Genomic DNA, 23,300 nt, shown 5'->3' with positions numbered 1-23,300 from the left:
AAAGTGAACCTTGAGTGCACTTTGTCTCCCAGCCCAAGGCACAGCTGAGCCTCAGAGGGTGCATTTGGAGCCCTGCCCCTCACAGCCAGCATCCCTCCTGTGGGGATGTGCTCTTGGGGCCACAGTGTCACCAAAAGGAGGGATCCACCCAAGGAAGCAGCATCAAAAACCAGGACATACCCCAAGGGCAGTGCCACCCTCTGATGGGTGCATCCCTGGGCAGGTGTGGCATCCCTCACAGCAGAGAAGGGTGCACCTCCAGGACACTGTGACCCTTGGGTGGCTGTCACCCCAAGGAAAGTGCCACCAGCACCTCTCTGACGTGTGCCACCGAGCCAGGCACACCACAAGGAGGGTGTGCTCTGAGGGCCATGTCACCACACCAGGCAGGTGTACCCCCAAGGAGGCAGGAGCCCAAGGGTGGCACCACCCCAGTGAGGGTGTCACTGCATGCAGGGAGGGTGTATCCCAAGCACAGCGCCACCAAAGGAGGCTGTCACCCCCAGGCAGGTGCATGGCAAGGTGCACACAGAGGACAGTGCCACCGGAGGGTGATGTCCCTTGTGGCAGATGTTGCTCCAAAGGGCTGTCACCCCAGGCAGGTGTGTGACAATAGAGAATGTAAGCCCAAACAGTGTCATTTGGGAAGGGTGTCACCCCCAGGCAGGTGAGTATCATAGAGAATGTACCCTGAGTACAGTGTCACTTGGGGAGGGTGCCACCCCTGGCAGGTGCATGGCAATAGAGAATGTACCCTCTGAACGGTGTCACCGGAGGAGTGTCACGCCATGGCAGGTGCCTCTCTAAGAGGATGTCACCTCCGGCAGGTGGATTGCAATAGAGAATGCACCGCGAGTACAGTGTCACCCGGGGAGGGCGTCACCCGCAGCAGGTGCATGGCAATAGAGAATGTACCCTCTGAACAGTGTCACTCGGGGCTGGTGTCACCCCCCGGCAGGTGCCTCTCTAAAAGGATGCCATGCCACCCCCGGCAGGTGCGTGGCAACAGAGAACGCGCTCCCGAGCAATGCCACCCGCGGAGGGCGTCACCCCGGCAGGTGCCGCCCCCGGTGGGTGTGTCCCGGCAGGTGCCCCCGCTCGGGCCGTGCCCTCCCCGCCGCTCGCACCTGGCGGCGCCGGGCGCTCCCCGCCCCCGGGCCGGGCCCGCCGCTCCGCTCGGCTCCGCTCCCCGCCCCGCCGGCCCGGCCCTGTGCATTGTGGTCCGGCGGCGGGGGGCGAACATGGCCGAGAAGCAGAAGCACGATGGGCGGGTGAAGATCGGCCACTACGTGCTGGGGGACACGCTGGGGGTCGGCACCTTCGGCAAAGTCAAGAGCTGAGTACCGCGGCCGCGGGCGGGGCCGGGCCGGGCCGGGAGCGCCCCTCGCCGCCGCCTCCCTCCTCCCGCTCCCGCGGCCTCCGCGCCGGCATCGCTCCCTCCCTTCCCTCGGCTCCGCTGCCTTCCCTCGGCTCCGCTGCCTTCCCTCGGCTCCGCTCCCTGGGCGGCATCCCCGGGGGGAGCGGCTGGCGGAGCCGTGCCCGGGGCACACGGGCGGGGATGCGGCGGTGGCGGGCGGGCGGGCGGCTGGTGGGAGATGCAGCGCTCGCCCCTCGCTGGTCCGGGCTGCCGCAGCCCGCGCTGCGAGCAGCACCCACCCAAACTTTGCTCCCGCGCTCCAAGGGAGGTGATGGGGAGGCTGGAGGCGCACCGGCATCCTGCCCCTCCGTGCCGGGAATGCTCTGCTCGCTGCCGTCTTTCCCAGGGCCCGCAGGTGCTCCGTGGAGCTCCGGGAGCCGAGGCGGTTCGTGCTCCGAGCATCCCCCCGCGGACCGAGCGGCTCCCGCGGGATGGAGGGGCCAGGCGGGCAGCGATGAGCCGGCTGCGCCTGCACCTGGGGAAGGGAAGGCTCCAAAGCCACCAGAGAGCACCTTCCAGTGCCTGGAGGGGCTGCAAGAGAGCTGGAGAGGGAGTTCTGGCAGGGCGTGGAGTGGTGGGGCGTGGGGGAATTGCTTCGTGCTGACAGCGGGCAGGGTTAGGTGAAATATTGGGGAGAAATTGTTCCCTGTGCAGGTGGAGAGGCTCTGGCGCCGGTTGCCCAGGGAAAATGTGGCTGCTCCATCTCTGGAAGTGTTCAAAGCCAGGTTGGACAGGGCTTGGAGCAACCTGGCATAGTCAGAGGTGTTCCTGCCCATGGCAGGGGAGGGATGAGATGAACTTTAAGGTTTCTTCCATTCCAAACCATTCCAGGATTGCAGGATGGGGGACTGTGTCAGGCTGGGGCTCCACACAGGGATTCCTTGTCCAGCCATGCCAGAGCAGCCAGCTCACATCCTGAGGGCTTTGCTTTACCTGGCTGTGAGGTTTGCAAATATTTGTATTTCTTTTTTTTCCCTGTGGATTCTGCCATTACGTGCAAATTTCAGTTTTTAAACAAGATACTAAAAAGACAGAAAACCAAAATTCAGTCTAAGCTGTGTTTCCCAGTTGGAAATGGGTTTAGCTTGAGCTGGGGGAGCAGCTGTCCCACTCAGTGTCCCCCCACCCCACTGGGATGTGGCTGGGCCAAGGGGTGCTGTGCCTGCCCTCAGTTCCTGGAGTTTTAAAATAAACCCAAATTGACAGCAGATGAAAGAAACCACCACAACCACTGCAGCTAAGTCCACCTGTGGCCATTAATCACGCCCCTAAAAATATATTGCTGTGTTTAATCCCAAACCACAAATTTACTGTCTAAAGAATTATCAGAATAAATACTTCTAACAGTGAGGACCATTTAAATCACTCCTGTGTACTAGCAGACCTCAAAACTGCTCCAGAGGTAGGTTTTTTTCCTTGCAGACCAATTTAAACCTGCCAACAATAGCCTTTTTTATCTTGAACTAGCACAAATACCCCCTACCCCACATATGACCCGAGTGTGGTAAAACCTGACATTTTCCAAAGAAATATTTCAAATAACATAAAAGAGATTTCCTAGCTCAAAATCCTTTTATAGGTGAGTATACCCTTTCTATGTTTTTTTTCCCTTAATGTTTTGCCTACAACTGACAGGTGAAGTTTGTGCTTGAGACTGGGAACTGAAATGAAGAAATGGAATCTCCCATTTATATGGAATTACAGCATTTTAATCAAATGAGCTTTAGAAAAAACTTGTATTCACTTGAGAAAAGTGGAGGTTTTTTGTTGATTGATTCAAGCATTGTGTGTTGGGTGTAATAATTGCTGTTTCAGGGAGAAGTCAGGTGCCATCAGTGATACTTCTTGTTGCTGTTGTGTTTTCTTCAAATTCTGCCTTGCACGAGGTTTTGGTTTTGGTGCTTTTTGCTGCCTTACTCGTCAAAGTTAAGAAATCATAATTTACAGCTGTGCAAGATTATTGTTATTAGGGACAATGAAGGGGAGGATTTAGTGACATGGGGTACAAACCAGGGCTTCAACTCATGGCTGGAGCTGAGGAGTCATTTGGAGCCATCAGGAGCCAGAGACACGACAGAAAAAGTCCCTGACTGCCTGGGTCATCGGGGAGCTGATCCTCCTAAAAACTGACTGAACACTGCAAGAAACTCTTTTGTTTAAGCCCATTCAGTTTCTTGATCTCATTTACAAAAAGTCCAGGCAAGGCACAGAGGGGAGCAAAGAGGCTGGCAGCTGAGGGCAGGATTTTGGTGCTAATGCTGAAATTCCATCTGGAAGTGGGGATGAGCACCCAGCATCTGTTAGAAGAGAGGAAGGTGGCAGGAGATGATGTGGTGGATGGACAGGAGGTGTCACGTCAAGACTTGAAGTTACCACGCAGCATTTTTACCAAATGTTGTTATTTTCCCTGTCCTCGAGGCCAAAGATAATTTGCAGGAAAAAAAAAAAAAATTCTGATTTATAGAAAATCAGAATAATTTGCAGAAATAGAACTGTAGAGAAGGTCTTGGATTTGGGAGTTTAGCTAAATCTTGGAGGAAGGAAGAGGCAAATCCTTCCCAGGGGGTTGGCAAGAACAGATGAGACAGATTGTGTTTGCTTTGGGTATGTCCCACCCTGTGGGTCCCCAAAATCTCTGCTGTGACCACAGTGAGGTTCACAGTAGTAACCCAGATATTTTGTCTGTTTGATGCCACCCACAGCATCCCTGGGGGCTTTGGGAGGGTCCTTTGCCTGGCTTGTTTGCCACAAAAATGACAGATTTGAGGTCCCTCGAAGACTTGGGTTGTGTTTGTGTCACCTCTGTGGGCTCCAGTTGGGATCAGGTCCCATTTTTCCCAGGCATTGCTGCTAAAAGACAAACTTGGTGTCAGAGGGAAGATAAACTAAAGGAGACTGAGCAGAGGAAGGACAGGGAGAGGCTGAGACAGCACACAAGCAAGTGGCACTGGGGCAGAATTAATACAGCATTGCTAAATATATGCTTTGGATGGATTTCATTTTTAACTTTGGGCTGAGATAAGGGCCAGCAGAGCTGATAGGGAGAGGAGTTTCCTCACCCCTCCACAGAGCTTCTACATTGCCCTGAAGCATTTGCAAAAATGTTAACTGCTTGTGCTGCCTGAGCTGGTGGGATAAAGAAAGTGATGCAGAAATCCATGCTGTCAGGGGGTTTTATTTCTTATCTGTGCTCTTGGTGCTATAATCACTATTCCTCCTCTTTTTTTTTTTTTTTTTTTTCCTTTTATAAAAATAAGTAAATGCCAAGAGTCCCCTTTTCCCTTTTTGAATCTGGGGAGGCAGTGAGGGGAAGGAGGTGTCCTCACCACTGCCCACCCTTGGGGTGAGGATCCTCTGCCATGCCCATGGCAGATCTGGGACCTGCCCTTCATTTCTGGGATGATCCTCACTTCAGAGACTCTGTGAGCAGGGGGAAGAGTTGTTCATACTGCCCATGTCTAAACTCCTGCAGTGCAGAGAGCCCTCAAAGGCTTAAAATTCTCCCACCACATAGGAAATTGTGTTCCCTCTTTGTCTCTCTTCTCTCACTGAGTTCAAGGAGGCTTAACAAGTCACTGGGGACAGAAACAATAATATCTCTGTATCTAATGCTTACTGTAAGCAAAAGATGGATTACAAAATAGGCTGTTTATTTTTAATTATTAATGTGTTTGTGCTAGCAAACCTTTGCAGAGTTACACATTGTTTGTCACGGATGGGAAAGGGGATGAACTATTTGGCAATAGTATTAAAAACAATAATTATTCATTCTGGGCATGGCCATTTTTTTTTTTTCCCCTAGTGTATAATAAAAAAAATTTCAAAGCATATGCTGAGGCAAGGCCAGAAAGTGTTGTCCTGAAACAAAGGGTGGTAGAAATCAGGGTTTTCCTCCTAGTTTAGTGAAAAAACTTTGCTTTACCTCCCTGCAGCACTGCCCTGCTCTCCTCTCCCTGAGGATTCACCAGGGAAAATGCCTCCCTGGACTATTTACAGCTCTCTCCTTGCACTGCACCAGAGGAATTATCTGCCTCCTCCAGCCCTTAGCTAATCCCTAAATTGCATCTCTGCTGCAAAGCTGAGTTTATTTTCATTCCTTCATCTAGTAGTTTTAAGTATTACGAGGAATAAAATGGACATGCAAAGTGGTGCTTTAATTTTCAAGGGCAGTGAAGTGTTTTATTTTTAGGATGCTCTTTTTGAGGAAAGAATCTCTGGCAGGTCTTATCTGGTGGCTAAGAATAGTGACCTGGTGTGCCCTGAGTGCTGCTGCCCTGCCCTTCTCACACCTCCTGCTTACCCCGGGTGCTTCTGATCAGCTCATTAGGGCTGCCAAAATTACAGGCCCTAATAATGTAATAACAAGGTTTGCTGGCAATAATTAACTCCTTGCACTGGAAGGGTGATGTTGGTAATTAGAGAGCACAAATATTTACTGTGAGCAGGTTTTTCTGTGCAGGCTTTAGGAAACCATCCGTGTGTCATTCTCTTGAATATCATGTTGGAAAACACTGAGAAGGGGCTGCTTGCTCTGAGAACAGTTTTGGGTATAAACACCACGTTTTTAAACTCTTTCTGCTCTCAATTTCAATATAAATCTTACTTCATGAGAGCCTTTTATTTTTTTGTGTGGTTTGTTTATTGATAACAAATGCATCCCACGCTGAATTAGTTTCACATCATTAATAACAATTCCTCCAGTGACAGTGGGGCTGCTCCTCCCAGTTTTTGGGTATGATTTTTCCCTGAGAACAGGAGATAAACATCAGCATCTCAATGCACCAAGTACATTTTTTAAAAATACCCATATTGAAGTTTGCATCTTGCCTAAAGCAGAGTTTGCTCCTGCAGTCCAGCAGTGTTCCTGCAGCTTGTCATCAAAGCAAGAAGCACGCTGGGGGAAGTATAAATAGAAATTCATTTTAGTAATGCAAATCCTGCAGTCCTATTTTGGGCAAGGAAAATCCCCATACCATTTTAAAAAAAAAAAGTAGTGTGATGGTCTAGTTTTAAGACTGGGTTTATGAGGGATTTTGTCTACCAGTGTGCTATGGTGGAGATTCTCCTCTGCCATTTAAATATATCTGTTTCTGATTCATCTAGCTTTTACATGCTATAAATCCTTGCAAATTAGCTTGGGGTATGACCTCCTCCAGCAGCTCACTCTTTTTTTTAGTGCAGTGTTTTTGGCAGATAAGTTCCCTCTCTTCTGCCTTCTATGACTCCACTGGGAAAACAGTGAGGAGACAAAACCTTTAAAATATTTCACACCCTCATCTGCTTTTTTCCCCCTTCAGAAGTGGCTTTTTGCTTATAGTGCCCTAAACTTCTTGTGTGAGCCCTGCTGCGCTGTTTAGTGACTTTGCAATGCTCTCTCTCTCTCTCTAATAGTTGGTGAGCACCAGCTGACAGGGCACAAAGTGGCAGTGAAAATACTGAACAGGCAGAAAATCCGCAGCCTGGACGTGGTGGGGAAGATCAAACGAGAAATCCAAAACCTGAAACTCTTCCGGCACCCTCACATCATCAAACTGTGAGTACCCTCCCTGCCACGTGTGCAGCTGCCCCTCTCTGCACAAAGACCTCTCACACACAGCCAGCTGGGCTTCAGGAGATGGATTTGAGCACTAAAAACTCTCTTTGGTCAAGTTTCTGTGTGCTAGGTGATCCACTGGCACAGGTTTTCCTTGTGCAGTGCTTCCCCATCCTTGGAAGCGTTCAAGGCAAGGTTTGGATGGGACTTTAAACAACCTGGGATAGTGGAAGGTGTCCCTGCCCATGGCAGGGGTTGGAATTGGATGGTCTTTAATGTCCCTTCCAACCCAAACCATTCCATGATTCCATGAATTGCAGCATGGTCAGGCTCTGAGAGTGAAACCTTGGCCTCCAGTCAATAGGATTTATGTTTTAATGCACTGATTAGCCAGAGCTTAAAAGAACATTTTTTTTTTTTTTTCTTCCAAAATTTATTATTCAGACATAAGTTTTGAAAGTCTCCACTTTGATGAACCTGAGTTGGGGTCGTAAATCAGCACCTGCACTGCAGCCTCTGGGATTCCTGCTCAATCCCCAGCTTGTGCAGCCAGCCCACATTAATGAGGCACTCGATAATATCTTTGGCATTCCTATAAAAGAAAGCTGTTGAATGGTAACTGCAAGGGTAAGTTGACATTTAGGTCAGCCTTAAAACTGGCATGAGATATAGCAAATACCTGGGACTTAGGGAAAACAAATTCTCTCTGCAGTTAAATAACAAACCATGCAGCAACTGTTGACTTTAGAGTAACTTCACAGTTCCGTGGATTTATTGGAGAACAGATTGGTATTATTTCATGAAAAAAGCACCAGCAAAACTCCTCAGCTCTGTGCCCAGCATACTGCAAGTCAAATCCTGTTCACACATTTGTCAAAGCAGTAAAAAATTAAATTCAGTTTGACAATATCTGTGTCCTGTGATACATGTTGCATTCATGAAATACAGTGATAAAGATGTGAGGAGACTGGGACACACAAACCTCTTTCAATAAGTTTTTAAATGTATATAAAAGAAATATTGGGACAATTAACAGTAGCTTAGATGTCTGGGTCCAAAGCTCTTCAGAAAAATGAGGTTGATGGTATTGATCTTTATGGGAGTATCCCACATTCCCTTGCCAGCCTCTAAAAATTGCTGAAATCTCTTTGTTTCAAATTACAGACCTGTAAAAAGTAATGAAATTTATCTGAAAAAAAAAAAAAATAAAGCAAGCAACAACAAAACAATGAATCTGAAATAAATCAGAGGTAGTTCCTGGCTGGTGCTGCTGTGAATTCCTGGGGCTGTATTGACCTCAGCTGATCACTGGCAGTTTGTTCCAGCTGGGACACTGAAATGTCTTTGCAGCACTCAGGGATCATTTTGAAGGAAAATGGAGAATAAATCTGCAAGTTGAAGATGATACTCTGGGTTTTTTCTCCCCATTCTAGAGAGATTTAATATTTGAAAAATAACTTTTTGTTTCTGTACCTGCCCAGAGGAAGTTCTGTCTAGTGTCTAGAGAGCTCTTTATCTCTTTTTTATCTTGATATGAGGGAAACCAAATGCATCCTCTCCTTGCCCCCAGCTAACCAGGAGTTCATTTCTAAAGCTCTTGTTGCAGATCTTACCCAAAATGGAAATTTGAAAGTCAGGGCAGTCCTTAAGGTGGTAAAATTGCCTGGCAGATATTTCAGAGGATTATTTAAAGGGCTAAAGGAAGATCATAGGTCTGGAAAAGAGGTCCTTCCACAGACCAGTGAAAGATTATACTGGAAACAAGAGACAGCTTTCCAGAAGTGGAAAGCTGTTGCAAATGCGAGATCCAAACAAATCCTTATTGAAGTGTTGATGTGGAATTAATAACCTGTTTAAAAGCCTTTCCCTGTTCCTAATGATGTATTTTTTTAAAATCTGCTTGTGTTTTTGAAGGTACCAGGTCATCAGCACACCATCAGACTTCTTCATGGTCATGGAATACGTGTCCGGGGGGGAATTGTTTGATTACATCTGTAAGCACGGACGTGTAAGTGCCAGTCCTGAGCCAGCCCCAGCACTTGGGTGGGAAGAGGAGGGAGTTCAGGAGCAAAATGACTGCTCAAGGGAGCACAGTTAAGGTTAAGGCCCAAAATAGAAGTTGCTTCACAGCAACCCCATCTGGGGTGTCTCGTCCTGGCTCGCACAAAACTCGTGTGTGATTTTTCGCAGCGCTCTCTGGTGTATTTTTGACGCTCAAACCAAAATGTACAAGGTAACGTGTTGCTCAGGGCAAGGATATGGAAAACTGGCTCAGTTTTGTGATTTTTAGCTGTAGGTTGCCTGTCAAAACCCCCATGATCAGCAGCAAATTTATGGCGTGGGAGGGGAAGACCACTTGGTGTGTTCTCCAGTCCAGTCACTCACCTCTCCCAGATCTCCCTCTTGGTTCCATGTCAGGTTCTTTGAAGACTTTTCAAGGAGGTGGCTTATCTGAGCAACATTTTCAAATGCCAGCTGTCCCACTGGCTATAAATCACATGTGAAATGTGAGATTTTGGTTAGAAGGAAAATTGCTGCTGTCTGCCCTGTGGAGCACAAGGAGGTAAAAATGGGCCAAAGTGGACATCCAGAAAAAGGGTTCAGGTGAAGGATCAGCCCTTCACATGTTCCCTCTCAGTACATTTACTGCAGATTGGGTTAGATTAGTGTAGGGATCAATGGGGCGGACTCAGTTTTCTTTTCTATGTACAGTTCTGATTTCTCACACATTTTGCCCATCTAGATCTTTTCAGTGGCTGATTTGGATCTTTTCTGATGAACTCAGCGTTTCATGAAGGGAGTCTTTTGGAATCCATCAGTAAAAATAATGATTGAAAATACAGTTTCTCTGATATAGCTCATACAACTTTATTAGCTATACAGGTAATTAAAATCACCACGATATTCCAGCTTCACCTGTTGCTTCCAGAGGAAGCCCATGAGGAATTGCTCCCAGCAACATCCTCTGTGCTGTTTTGTCCAGCCTGGATCTGTACCAGCCCCATTGGGACAGCAGGCCACTCTCTGATAGGTGGCACCTTTAAGTTCTTGTTGACATCTCAGCTAACTGAGGTCTCACCTTTCATCTCAGGGCTGTATCATTTTCAAACACTGGCACGTTGTAAAATGCAAGGGTGAGAAATCTGCTTTATTTGCTGCTTCTGCTTGCAGGCAGGCTGGGATTTTCCCCTCTGCACTCTGGAAGCTTTTTGGCTCCTTGCTGAGTCCAACCTCCCCCTGCCTGAGTGCACACCAAGCCCCAGCTCTGTTCCCTCTGCTGTTCCCACAGGTCGAGGAGGCAGAAGCTCGGCGCCTTTTCCAGCAGATCCTCTCTGCAGTGGATTACTGCCACAGGCACATGGTGGTGCACAGGGACCTGAAGCCAGAGAATGTGCTGCTGGATGCCCACATGAATGCAAAGATAGCTGATTTTGGTATGTGACCCCAGCAGCATTCCAGAGGCGCAGCCAGCGCCGCCGGAGCGTGGCCGGGGAGCAGCAGAGCCTGCTGCCCCAGCCACCAGCACCTGGAAATCCCACACTCAGGAACACTGCCCTCCCTGCAGAAGCAGAGATTTACTTGGTGCAGGCTGCTCCTGCAGTGGCCCTGAGAAAGGAGCAGAGAAGTAATTTGTAAATCTCTGCTGTGTTTTAGTGTAACCACCCCACGTCAAGTTTACCTAATTTGTGTTTGAGGCAGGCTGGGTGCAGCTGATGCAGGGTGAGCTCTGTGTGTTTATTTTTGTGCATGCTCTCCCTCTGTTTGGCCATGTGCTCTTGGCCTCAGTTCATTTTGCAGCCAGCAGTAACAGGAGTCTCTAAGTGGCATTAGGGGTTGAAATCCATTAAAACACCCCGGCTACCAGCTCTGTCCTGGTGAGTCCTTTCTAGCAATGTAAATCCTTCTGAAGATTTACTCATCTCACAGCCCCAGTTGCCATATGAAGGGAGTGCTCTGGGATGAATTATGTTTCTTCTACGTGCTCTGGGATTTGCAACTTAGAGGAGCAAAATTAGCCTGCAGTGAATATTTCTTGGTTGGATGTGAAAAAAAAAAACAACCCAAAAAAACCCCAAACAACAACAATAATAACAAAAGTAATAATTTTCAAATCAGTTCAGAGAAGTCTATCTAAATTATATCAACAGTTCCCTTCCAAATATCCCACTCCACTTCCCTGCCTTTCCTCTGTGTGACACAGGGTCCAGCATGTCAGGACCTTCAGATCAGACATCAGTGTATAATAAGCATTTCCTTTTTTTTTTTAGGGCTGTCCAACATGATGTCAGATGGTGAATTTCTACGCACCAGCTGTGGTTCCCCAAATTATGCAGCCCCTGAAGTCATCTCTGGAAGGTAAGACATTCCATTTCTCTCATCAGAGTCTATGTGACCACATGGAGTTTAAATTTGTGCTTGGTATTGGAAACAGCTTTGCACATCTAGTAAAAGTAGCTGTATCCTTCCAGCCTGGATTCTGTGTTTGGGTGAATCTGTTGGCAAAGGTCTGAAGGTTTTCTTGCTTATTTTACTTCTCAGTAGCTGTAATAGCAAACCCTGTTTTGCTACAGGTGTTTACTTTGGAGGAATTATTAATACCAGATGTTGACTGTTTATATTGCTAATTAAAGAGGGTGAAAATGACTCTTTGGATGCAAATACTGAGGTTCCAGGTGGAAAAGCATTTCCAGGCCACCCCCTCCTCTCCTGCCCACCTGTAATATAAAACAAGGTGTTAACGAGGAAAACCATTCACTAACAAAAGGAACAGGAAGATCTTTAATCCCTTCCCAACACTGGTAAAGAAAATACCTGTCTTCTGGTTCCTTGAGCTTGGGGTTTTGGCTGTGGCAGAAGGTTCAGCCTTCAGAGCTTTGTTTTGAACTGATTCATTGAATTGACAAACCTCCTCTGTGGTTGCATCTCTCAGCATGAAACATCTGCACAGCACATGGAGAGTTGGGCACACCCCACAAGGCTGAATTGGACTTCCACGTGTTGATACAGAAGTGTTGTCTCCTGTATTTTGCTGTCAGGAAACAGAAGACACACAGAATGTACATTTTGCCCTAATTCTCTCTGTTATACCTTAGCAAAGATTGGAAATACAGATTTTCAGATTTTCCCTCCTCTGAATGGTCCTTCTAACTGCCCATCTCATTATCTGCTCCTTTTTTATTTTGATTTCCCAGTGAATTTTTGCCTATATCTGTAGCTTTTAAATAGAACATTTTGTTCAGAATGTGTTTGCTGGGATTTTGATTATTTTATCCCTGTTTACACCAGAGCAAGTGTTGGCAGAGCATCCTAGGAATTAGACTAGCATCCAAAAACCCTGTTGTGACTACAGCTCTGTGTGTGAAATGAAACCAAGTAAATCCTCATTGTCAAGAAGGGGACAAAGCCAGAAACTACTGGGATGCCAAAAAAATAGTATTTCCATCTCAGTGAAGGCCAGACACCTGTTTTTCAATTTGTATAGGAGACAAGGCAGATCAACAAGGAGGATTTAGTCCTTGAGTGCTCCAAGGGTACAGGCAATGCAGCTTAGGGACAACAAAAGTAAGAAGGAAAACCAAAACAAAGCCCACATGTTGCACTTTTTGGCTGGCTGCTGCTGCATCCTTCCCTCATCACTCCCACCTGCAGGCTCAGGGCTGCCTGAGTTTCATGGCCCTGCTCAATGTGGCAAGCTGGCATCTTCTCAGAGCTGCATTTGAGGGGGACAGGTACAACCCACCCTCCCTGGTGGCTGTGTGGGGCAGGGGGGAGCTGACTCCTGGCTCCTGCTAGAGCACAGAAGCAGTAGAGTGTGACAGCTCAGTTTTCAGAGCCATAAAAGTTCCTCTCATGTGGGCTTAAAGATCCAAAAAACTGTTCAGGCAGTGCTCTTACCAGCTAAAGAATCAGGCTTCTGATCTGTGAGAGTTGGGCATGGAGGCAGGGCTGAGGGGCATCCAGCTGAGCCTCTGCCTTTCTAAAATGGCTTTGCTGCTGTCCCTGGCCTCAGCAGGGAAAGTCTCACCCTTGGAGAAGCAGACCAGGTGTTTTGGGGGTGTTCAGAGAATGGTCACATGCATGACCAGCACGATTTCTACACTGATATGGCTGCAGTGGTGCTTTTCAGGAGGAGCAAGTGCAGGTTTCATGAAGACACTTCTGTTGTTTCCATTTCAACTTCTGTATTTCTGGTTGGGCCTTGCAGCCCAAGGGCAAGTGTTGCCTCCCAAAATCTCTAGGGATTAGCCAAAAGAGATGAGCAGGAGCAGCAGAACTGTGTTATTTGGGGTGTCCTGAGTTGGTGATGGCAGAGAGCACATTTGGCAGTTAGATACCAGCACACCAAAAGTAAACACTCAGAGACAGAATTACCTGTTGCTGCTTGATCTGCCTTGTTCAATGAACAGAAATTTCTGGGGCAAAGGAGCCAACAGCCTGGCAGGGCTCTTGGAAATGTGAGGTTTGGCTTTTTGGAGAGTTTGGTGGAGGCAGGGTTGTACCCAGGAGTGTGGGCAGCCAGTGCCAGCCCTGCCATTCATTTCCCTGAGCAGTTTTGGCTGAGGCACATTTGGTTTGGGGGGAGCCATGTGAGCAGCCCTGGTGTGGGGCTGGAGATCTGTCCCTGCTGGAGCTGGCAGGGGTTCCTTCCCCCACCTACATCCTGATTGAGGAGAGGGTGGAGGTGACACTGAGGAGAGGGTGGTGGTGACAGCTTTCTCCTGTCCTTGTCCTCGTGCAGGCTCTATGCTGGCCCAGAGGTGGACATCTGGAGCTGTGGTGTCATCCTCTACGCCCTCCTGTGTGGCACTCTGCCTTTTGATGACGAGCACGTCCCCACCCTGTTCAAGAAGATCCGTGGGGGAGTGTTTTATATCCCTGAATACCTCAACCGCTCCGTGGCCACGCTCCTCATGCACATGCTGCAGGTGGACCCCCTCAAGAGAGCCACCATCAAGGACATCAGGTGGGCTGGGGTGAGCTGGCTGCCTGTGGGGGTCTCTGGTGACTGTCCTGTTGGCAGGTGGGCTGGGTGGTTTTCAGGAGTAGTCAGTTAATCCAGATGGTTCTTGTCCCGAGTTATTCAAGGAGCAGCCCTGCACCCCTTCTGTGCTGGCTGGAAGTGGGTGATGATGAACAGGATGAGGATTTTTTGATATATATGTATTATATACAAATATTGAAAATTCTATTTTATTGCATTATAAACTAGCCTTAAAAATATCTTAACAGCACTTAGCAAAAGCAGCTATAGCGTGCAATAATCCCCAAAAATTTAATATCCAACAGCCATTTTTCATTACTGTATTTCAAGACCACATCCTTATGGGTACCAGATAAAGGGGGTAATCATTGTAGTTACTGTATATCCAGAAGGAGGAGAAATCCAAGAGTTACTAACTTAATATGTAAATATTGGATGTATTACATCTAGCTATGTGCTAAGCATGAACATAAACCATATTAGGGCATCCAGAAATTCTCAGGTTTTTAATGCATTTTCAATGGATGGCCTTAATTTTACCCTTCAAGCAAACCATGCAAACTTCCTTCTTTTATTCCTTAATTCCTTAGGATGAGGGGATTTAATTACATGTTAGAGAGGCAGCACATGAGGTGAGATTACTGTCAGTAGATAGAGCCTGTAGACAAGGCAGCGTGTGAGTTTCAGACACTTAATTATCATTCACCTCATTGTAAATTAGTGAGAATTGGGTATTGGGCATGGGAATTGGGTAGGTTTGTATTAAAAAGAAAGGGAATCTTGGAAGTGTTGAGTCTCACTTCAAACTCAGTGTGCAGAGTGCCATCGGTGTCCCTGTACCGGGCTGGGTTTTGCTCCCCCTTCATCGCAGGGGTTCACCCTTGGCTGGTGGTGGTTTCCCCACATCTCCTCTCACATCAAGGCTCCCCTCTGCCTTCCCCAGGGAACACGAGTGGTTCAAGGAGGAGCTGCCCAGTTACCTGTTCCCAGAGGACCCTTCCTACGACGCCACGGTCATCGACGACGAGGCGGTGCGCGAGGTGTGCGAGAAGTTCGAGTGCACCGAGTCGGAGGTGATGAACAGCCTGTACAGCGGCGACCCCCAGGACCAGCTGGCCGTGGCCTACCACCTGGTCATCGACAACCGCCGCATCATGAACCAGGCCAGCGAGTTCTACCTGGCCTCCAGCCCCCCCACCGGCTCCTTCATGGACGACAGCGCCCTGCACATCCCGCCGGGCGTGAAGCCGCACCCCGAGCGGATGCCGCCGCTCATCGCCGACAGCCCCAAGGCCCGCTGCCCCCTGGACGCCCTCAACACCACCAAGCCAAAGCCCCTGACTGTCAAAAAGGCCAAGTGGCACCTGGGGATCCGCAGCCAGAGCAAGCCCTACGACATTATGGCCGAGGTGTACCGGGCTATGAAGCAGCTGGACTTTGAGTGGAAGGTAGGGAGTGCTGGGGTGGGTTTCCAGCATCCTTCATCCCATAAACTCAGGGAGCCTCACTGGGCAAATGCCTCACGTCTTTTCCAGATAGATAAATGCCTCCCCTGTTTCCAGATAGATAAATGCCTCACCTCTTTTCCAGATAGATAAATGCCTCACCTCTTTTCCAGATAGATAAATGCCTCACCTCTTTTCCAGATAGATAAATGCCTCACCTCTTTTCCAGATAGATAAATGCCCCCATCTGTTTCCAGATTGTTGTATTTTCAAGGACTCCCAACAAGGGAAGGAAAGAATGATGCATCTGATTCTATGTTCTTAGAAGGCTAAGTTATTATTTTATGATATTAAATATTATATATAATATATGTTATATATATAATTATATAATTTATTATACTATATTATCATATTAAATATATTATATTTTATATTATATACATTATATATTTAATATATAATATGTTATATGTTAAATATATATAATATTACATTATAGAATACTATACTAAACTATACTAAAGAATAGAGAAAGGATACTTATAGTAGACTAAAAGATAATAATGAAAACTCGTGACTCCTTCCAGTCCTGACACAGCTGGACCATGATTGGTCACTAAGTCCGTACAATTCACATGAAACCAATCAAACAAACACCTGTGGGTAAACAATGTCCAAACACATTCCAAAGCAGCAAAGTTGGAATAATAAATCCCTAAGTTAGCCCTGGAGCTCTGCTGCCGTGCCTGGCTCTCCAAATCCTGGTGCAACCCCTGAGGTGAGCTTTCCTGGCTCATGGCCTTTGGCATCATGTGAGCATCAGGAGCAAGGTAAGGAGAATTTCAGCACAGATCTTCCTCACCAGAGGAACTCCTCTCCTCCCTCCAGGTCCCAAGAGTTGTACTGCGTGAATTTCACTGTTCTACTTCTTTAAAACCTCCTCCCTCCTCCTTATTTTTGCTAATATTACATCTTTACAACCAAGTAGCTTCCAGAAACCCCATTTTCCTGCACCAGGCAGGAGATGGACCATGGCCAGGTGCATTTACCCACACCAGCCAGATATTTTTTAGCTGCAAGGTTTTATAGGGAGTGAACAAACCTGCTGTATTTCTGCTACAGCCTCAAAAACCAACTCAGCCCAACATCTCTGTGTAGGCAGTGGAGCTTATTTCATACGAGGAGGTTTCACAATAGCCTTTCCCACCCTAAGAATAACTTCAGATGTGACTCTTCATCAGAATTAGCTCTCCCATCCACACAGTAGCTTCATAAATATAGCACAGAGAAAAGATCTCATTGTAAATGAGATGCAGCAGATTGTGAGGTGGGAAGCAGAGAGGAGAAATACTCAGCCTGAGGCTGATCCACAGGCACTGGGCTTGGCTGTGCTGATGGCAGAGGCTGCTCTGCCCTGCCCAGCTTGCCCTGATTTCAGGAGCACTGTCCATGGATGTGGGCCCACCAGTGGACTTTTTGGTCCATGTGGCCATGGCTGCTGCTGAGGAAGGAGCAAACATCCTACCAGTTTTGTGCCTGGCAGATGGGTCACTGCAGCTACCTCAGCCAGCAGCTGGTGAATCACAGCCTTAAGAAGAATATTTAAAGATAGGAGGAAACGAAGCCGTTTGCTTCATTTTATAGTGGTTGTCCTTTTGAGAAATCGTGTTTCTCAGAAGATGTCTCGCTCATATTTAGAAAAAATAAGGGAAGAAGTGTTCCTGTTGCTGCCTGGAGCCTCCCTGCTGAGGGCAGTTTCCCCTTGCAGGTGGTGAACGCCTACCACCTGCGGGTGCGCCGCAAGAACCCCGTCACCGGCAACTACGTGAAGATGAGCCTGCAGCTCTACCAGGTGGACAACCGCAGCTATCTGCTGGACTTCAAAAGCATCGATGGTGAGTAGGAGATGGAGAACACGCAGAAGGGCGAGGCTGGAAGTTTAAGAACCATCCTCTGCATCTTGAAGCGCTTACAGGCGCGTTATTTCAGCAGCAGCCCTTTCGCGCCTTTCGAACTCTGCTGCCGTTCCCATTTCATTACCACACCCGCGCTGCAGCTGCAGAACTAATCCTGCTTTTTCTCTCTTCTCCCTTTTTTTTGTGTTTGGCTTTTCAAGACGAGGTGATGGAGCAGAGGTCTGGCTCCTCCACGCCCCAGCGCTCCTGCTCGGCCGCGGGCTTGCACCGGCCGCGCCTGAGCATCGACGCGGCGGCGGCCACCGAGTGCCAGTCGCTGATGGGCTCCCTGAGCGGCTCCTTCGTGGGCAGCATCCCCTCGGTGCCCCCTCGCCTGGGCAGCCACACCATGGACTTCTTCGAGATGTGTGCCAGCCTCATCATGGCCCTGGCCCGCTGATGGCCCCTCTGCACACTGTGAGGATCTGCGCTGACTCGGCCGCCCCCTCCTTTCTTTTGCTTCCTTGCTCTTCCCCCTCCTCCTCCCCTCACTGCCCCACAGAGCCAAGTCCAGACCCAAAACATGCTCCCCTCTAGCAAGGCACCAAGGAAATTAACTTAATTCTTCTCCTTGTGCCTGGCGAAATGTATCCGATACTCTTTTTTCTTCTTTCCTTCTGAACCCCATGGGAAATGTTAAGGCTGTAAAGTAACAAATGTTATCACTGAGTTTTTGGAAAACACCTCCCCCCTGGTTCATCCTGAGGTAATGGAGGCACAGCCACGCTTCCTGCAGGGAGTTTAATGTTTCCCTGATGCTGTGCAGAGCAGGGGCAGGCTGGGCTGAGCCAGGGCAGAGGCGTTGACCAGGAGCTCTGTGAGATGGAGTGGAGGGTGATGAAGCAGCTCTGCAGCCTTCACACCCAGGTGCCAGCCTCTCTCACACTTCTCTCCCCAAAGCAGCAGCTGCTTAGGTGCTTCTGCACTAGTGCAATATGACCTCCCTCCCCTCTCTTTTTCCCTCTGCTGAAGATGGGCAGGAAAGGTGGGACGTGCAAAGGTCCTGGTGCAAACCTGCCGTGGGGAGGCCACTCTTTGCAGAGGAATGTCCCTAAGGTGCAGTCTGTGTCCCTGTCCACTCTTTGCAGAGGAGTGTCCCTAAGGTGCAGTCTGTGTGCCTGTCCACTCTTTGCAGAGGAGTGTCCCTAAGGTGCAGGCTGTGTGCCTGTCCACTCTTTGCAGAGGAGTGTCCCTAAGGTGCAGGCTGTGTGCCTGCCCACTCTTTGCAGAGGAGTGTCCCTAAGGTGCAGTCTGTGTCCCTGTCCACTCTTTGCAGAGGAGTGTCCCTAAGGTGCAGTCTGTGTCCCTGTCCACTCTTTGCAGAGGAGTGTCCCTAAGGTGCAGGCTGTGTCCCTGTCCACTCTTTGCAGAGGAGTGTCCCTAAGGTGCAGGCTGTGTCCCTGCCCACTCTTTGCAGAGGAGTGTCCCTAAGGTGCAGGCTGTGTCCCTGCCCACTCTTTGCAGAGGAGTGTCCCTAAGGTGCTTTATTTTGCCCAAGGGCTCTGGACAGCACTGAGCTGCTCCCCACACTCGGAGCTGAAGGCAGACTGCCTTTTTCTCCCCTCCCTCCAGCCTGCTCCCCCTCCCCTGCCTCACCAGGGCTCCAGGGGCTGAATCCCAAGCAGGGTTCAGGTGAGCAGAGACAGGATCTGGATCACCCACCTGAGGACCCAGCACTTCCCCCGAGGGTTGGGATCATCCCAGGAGCCATCAGCAGCGCACAGCTCCGGAGCACTCACCTCTCACCTTTCCCCTAGGATGCTCTGCCTGTTGTCACTCCCCAAAATCACTGCCAAATCTGCCTTCCCTGCTGCTGGACACTCACTGCCCCTGCCCAAGGGCTCTCCTGTCCTGCTGCTGCTGCCCACAGGACCGTGACCTTCGCTGCTCCGCTGACCAGGCAGGGATATCCCAACCCGGAATTTTACTGTTCCTTTGCAACTGGCTATCTGAAGGATGGGATTTTATTTTTTAAATTGAACTGCAGGGATTTTTAAGGTTAAATTCTTGTTACCCAAGGGTAAACCCTAATGCATGTGTGACTTCTTTGTTTAAAAGAGTTATTATTTTTTATTTCATGGGATTAGTCTAACGGGCAGCGTTGGCATCTGCTTGGCTTTGACATGGTATTTAATTCCATTTACTTGATTATGAAGTAATAGTCTGATCAAGGAACAAATGCTTTATGAAAGCTTTGCCAAAAACATGTTGGGTGAGGGGTTTGGTTTTGTTCTGCTTTTTTTTTTTCTTTTGTGTTCTGTTTTAAGAAACAAAGCAAAGAACTTTTGCTGGTCCCAGGTATGCAGTCATTTGACTTGAAAAATAATGCAATCTGTCTTTTTGATAGTTTCTTATGACCCCTTGAGGTTTTTTCCTAGGGTTTTCTTTTTTGTACAGTTGCACTTTAATTTATACTTTCTGCAAGTTTGTATGAGAAGCAAGGAAGAGAACAACAAATTAAGCCTTTTTTACTAATCATTTAAGGTAATCAAGACAAACATGGGATATTTTGCCATCTACTGGCAGTTAAACGGACTTTTTCAGTTTGAAGTCCCTTTTTTTTAAAAAAGAACCACAAAATTGCCTTACTTTTGTTACAGATTGTGCTTGGATCCTCACTAACTTGACTTTACAGCTGCAATTTTTCCAGAAGCCGCACAAAGTAGAAAGCTTCCAAAAAAAAAAAAAGAAAAAAAGAAAAAAAAAAAGAAAAAAATCAGTTTTGCTGTTAAGCTCTTGAACACTAAATCCAACAGCAGTGGACTGTAAGAAATACTGGAAAAATTTGTAGTGCTCCTAGGGTTTGTAATGAGCCTTTTATTATGTTATGATTATTAAATAAATACTCTGGGGTGAGGATGGCTTTGGTGCTGTGCCTGGTGGCTGCCAGGTGATTTGTGTCCCCAGTGCTGTGGTGTGAGTTTGGATGGAGAATCCAAACTCCTGCATGCAAAAAAAAAAAATCCAAACCCCACCCCAGAGTCAAAGCTGAGGAACACCCAGCCCTTGAGCAGCTTTTGGATCAAGGCTGAGATTTGGGGTGATGGAGATAAACCCCTTTGCAGAGGAGCAGGAGCAGCTGTAGGGGCAGACATTAATTTCCATCCAGGAAACAGGAATGAAATGAAGTGAAATGTATTTCAAATGTATTTCAAAGGCTTTTCAAATCTTCACTCCCAGCTGAGCATTTTGCCAAGTCCTGGCAGCACCTGTAGCCCCCTTGATAAGGGGCTGGTGTGTTCCAGTCTGGGGCTCAGGAGCAGGTAGATGTACTGATGTCTTTTTTCAAATTGACTCTTGTCCTCTGGGATTTCCTACCCAGCAGAACTAATAGTATTAAGCAGCAGCAAATGCCCTTGGGAGGAAATATTTGCTTCCTGGAGGCGGGTGGGATTTCTAGGTTGCAGAATAAGCCCCTTGTGGCACTTGGCGTCTTCTCCGACCCGTGCAAACATTAACTGCTGTGTGGATCTGCAGAACCAGTCCTGCCTGCAGGGCAGTCAGAGTTACTCAGCTTTCCATATGCAGAGACACAAAGAGATGAAGCACTTCCCTGCTCAGGGTCAGCAGAGGCAGTGGAGGGAGCAGGACTGCTGGAAGCACCTCCCCAGTGACCACGAGTGGCTGGTCCTTCACAGCCTTGCCCAAATCCGTGCTGCACTTTGGAACACTCTGAGGACTTTCACTTCTTTTTGTTATTTATTTTACCTTCAAATAGGCTGTGTTCTGTTTCTGCTGCAGAGGAGCTGCTGACCTCCAGTTACATTTTCCAGAGGAAGAGTTTAACTTCCACACTGTTACACTGTGGTCAGCTCTTTTTGAGTTTTGCTGGTACATGCACAAGCATCGGGAAAAGCAGGGTAGACAATATTTGAACTACAGAAACTTGAATTACTCCAAGTGCAATTCTTCAGAAGCCACTGAACAGCTGTGCTTTGCAAGCCACTAGCTCGCCCAAATTTTGCTTCAGCCCGAAGGGGAGAGAGACAAAATGCAAAGGATAAAGAGTTCAGATGGGCTCCAAGAGAAACCTCCAGCTCCTGGATAAGTTAATTCAGAAATACCTTGTGCTGTTCTTGTTGGAAGCTATATATATAAATATTATACATGCATATATAAAAAATGTAGGTGGCATCCCTGTCATTGACCTCTCAGCTTTATTCTTCCAGCAGGGCAGGTGTGTGCCCTGGACACTGCCACCCTCCACTAATCCCAGCCTCTGAGAGGACCTGGACAACGGGAATGCTATTTTTACACCCTCTTTTAGGTAAAGCCCATGAGTAGCTTAGCTCACCCCATCAGGCTCGGCGTGGCCTTGGCCAGGATGAGAGGGGAAGTGGCATCAGGAGCTGTGAGAATCCTGCCCTTCCACCCCCCCTTGGCCAAAGCCCAGCTGCTGATGGGGTTTGGGGCAGGTTTATTTTCAGGAGCTGGAGCTGAGCAGGTAAAGGCAGCAGGATATAATTATTTTTTTCCCTTCAACGGGTCAGAAATGCATCTTCAGCTGTGTGTCCAGTTTAGCATTTCACGAGGTGTGTACTAGCACAGGGGAATTCATGGGCAGTGTTGTAAAAACGTGAACCAGCTGGTTAGTGTGTGCTGTGTGTACGTTTCTGTGTGTGATTATAGTGGCGTTCGTGTTGGAATTGATGAGGTTTGAACAAAATAACCCTTCTGTGTCTACTCCTTTTCATTTCACTGCTCTTTACTGTCAGCGTGCAGCCCTGCAGGAGGAAGAGGGAGCTGAGTGCAGGACATGAACTCGTGCCTTCGCTGCGCGTCGGGGCTGCTGGAAGTGGCAGCTTTGTTTCACGAGGTGCACAATTTCCCCAGCTCGTGCAGGATCCCCCCTCTGAGACATGCAGGCCGTGTTTCTAAATACTTGAAGTACCATTTGTTGTGCAATTATTTGGCTTCACCCTTTTATTAGCTGAGAGGAGAGAGGGAAGAAGAATCGCACATCTGGATGAGCCAAGCCAACCCCCGCTCGAGCTCCTGCTGTTTCTTTCCTGGAAAGTTTTAGGGTCTGGTTTTGTTCCAGGTATATGATGGACCTTACTAGAGTCACCTTTCTTAAGGTCTTACTTTGGTATGGGCTTTTCATTTAGTGCTTTCCTTTGGCTTCCTTAGCCCTCCCCTTATATTTCCCTTTTTCATCATTTGCTTATTAAAAAAAAAATGCAACAGCTTCTTGTAATTCTGAATTCCCAGCCTGCCTCCCGGCCATGGAGTTAATGATTCAGCCAGAGGTACCTCAGTCCCATGCCTGAGAGGTGAGCTGGGTTTCAGAGTTCCCACGTGACACCTACTGATGGAACACTGACTTTTGCAGAGAGCTCACCTGGTATTCCATGTGCGGATCTTGGCTCATTTTAATTGTCAAAATTAGGAGAACTAGACTGTGAATCAGAGCTCTACCTGCAAGCACGAGTACACTTTTGGTGTTAGAAAAAGTCTGTTTTCAACAAAAGCCTTGAAGTTCCTGCTGAAGCTGCCTTAATTTAAAAATCAAAGTTTATTTGTAAGACTCATCTCTGATAATTTTTGTTTTTTTCAAGTTTGGAAGTAGTTTATTTATCCTCATCTCACAAAGCTGTGAAGTAGATCCTGTAGCCATGGTAATATTTATTCTTGTTGCTGAAAGCATGTTCATGTGTTCTGTATCATGTTATATTCACGTGGTTTGTACCTCAATGCATTTGTTTTGTTTTTTTCTTTCAGAGCACAAAGCAAAACTGAATCCCAGGATTTCTGTGGTGTCCTTGGCCCAGCATCTTTGGGCAGAAAAACCTCAGCTCTATGAGAGAGGTAAACTGGACTTGCCCACTGTAATTCTTAAATTCATACTCTAAGGAGTATTTATGATTCATAATATTATGTATTTATCATTTTAAGGAAAAGATGCTGAACTTTAAAAAGTTCTGAGTAGAAGCATCCCTTCAAACATATCATTAGCATGAATCTC

At 47.7% G+C, this 23,300-nt stretch overlaps 1 protein-coding gene across 50 annotated transcripts; it reads left to right on the top strand.

Moving 5' to 3' along the window:
- Positions 1-1,207: 1,207 nt before the first annotated feature.
- Positions 1,208-21,147, top strand: PRKAA2 (protein kinase AMP-activated catalytic subunit alpha 2). 50 transcript variants are annotated; one of them, XR_007778139.1, is made up of 12 exons: positions 1,208-1,335; positions 6,809-6,950; positions 8,865-8,958; positions 10,240-10,384; positions 11,219-11,306; positions 13,690-13,914; positions 14,876-15,380; positions 17,149-17,275; positions 17,497-18,438; positions 18,533-18,579; positions 18,674-18,720; positions 18,815-21,147. XR_007778139.1 is itself a non-coding variant. In XM_050977473.1 (10 exons), the coding sequence occupies exons 1-9, from the start codon at positions 1,242-1,244 to the stop codon at positions 17,733-17,735; spliced, it is 1,659 nt and encodes a 552-aa protein (XP_050833430.1). In that variant the 5' UTR covers positions 1,208-1,241; the 3' UTR covers positions 17,736-17,752; positions 19,093-21,147. The 50 variants fall into 50 exon arrangements, 1 of the variants encoding a protein (XP_050833430.1); XR_007778142.1 differs by lacking the exon at positions 18,533-18,579 and having other exon boundaries at positions 17,497-18,391; XR_007778140.1 differs by lacking the exon at positions 18,674-18,720 and having other exon boundaries at positions 17,497-18,391; positions 18,768-21,147.
- The last annotated feature ends 2,153 nt before the right edge of the window (positions 21,148-23,300 follow it).

This window comes from Serinus canaria, chromosome 8, assembly GCF_022539315.1.
Source record: "Serinus canaria isolate serCan28SL12 chromosome 8, serCan2020, whole genome shotgun sequence".
NCBI classification, from domain to species: Eukaryota; Metazoa; Chordata; class Aves; order Passeriformes; family Fringillidae; genus Serinus; species Serinus canaria.
The sequence above is the reverse complement of the archived record's forward strand: the minus strand, read 5'-3'. Positions and strand labels throughout refer to the sequence as shown.

Bases quoted from the DNA above. Each gene is read 5' to 3' on its own strand.
- PRKAA2 (XM_050977473.1), top strand. From the start codon at position 1,242: ATGGCCGAGAAGCAGAAGCACGATGGGCGGGTGAAGATCGGCCACTAC. The intron at 11,307-13,689 runs GTAAGACATTCC...GTCCTCGTGCAG, and splicing joins CCTGAAGTCATCTCTGGAAG to GCTCTATGCTGGCCCAGAGG. The intron at 13,915-14,875 runs GTGGGCTGGGGT...TGCCTTCCCCAG, and splicing joins GCCACCATCAAGGACATCAG to GGAACACGAGTGGTTCAAGG.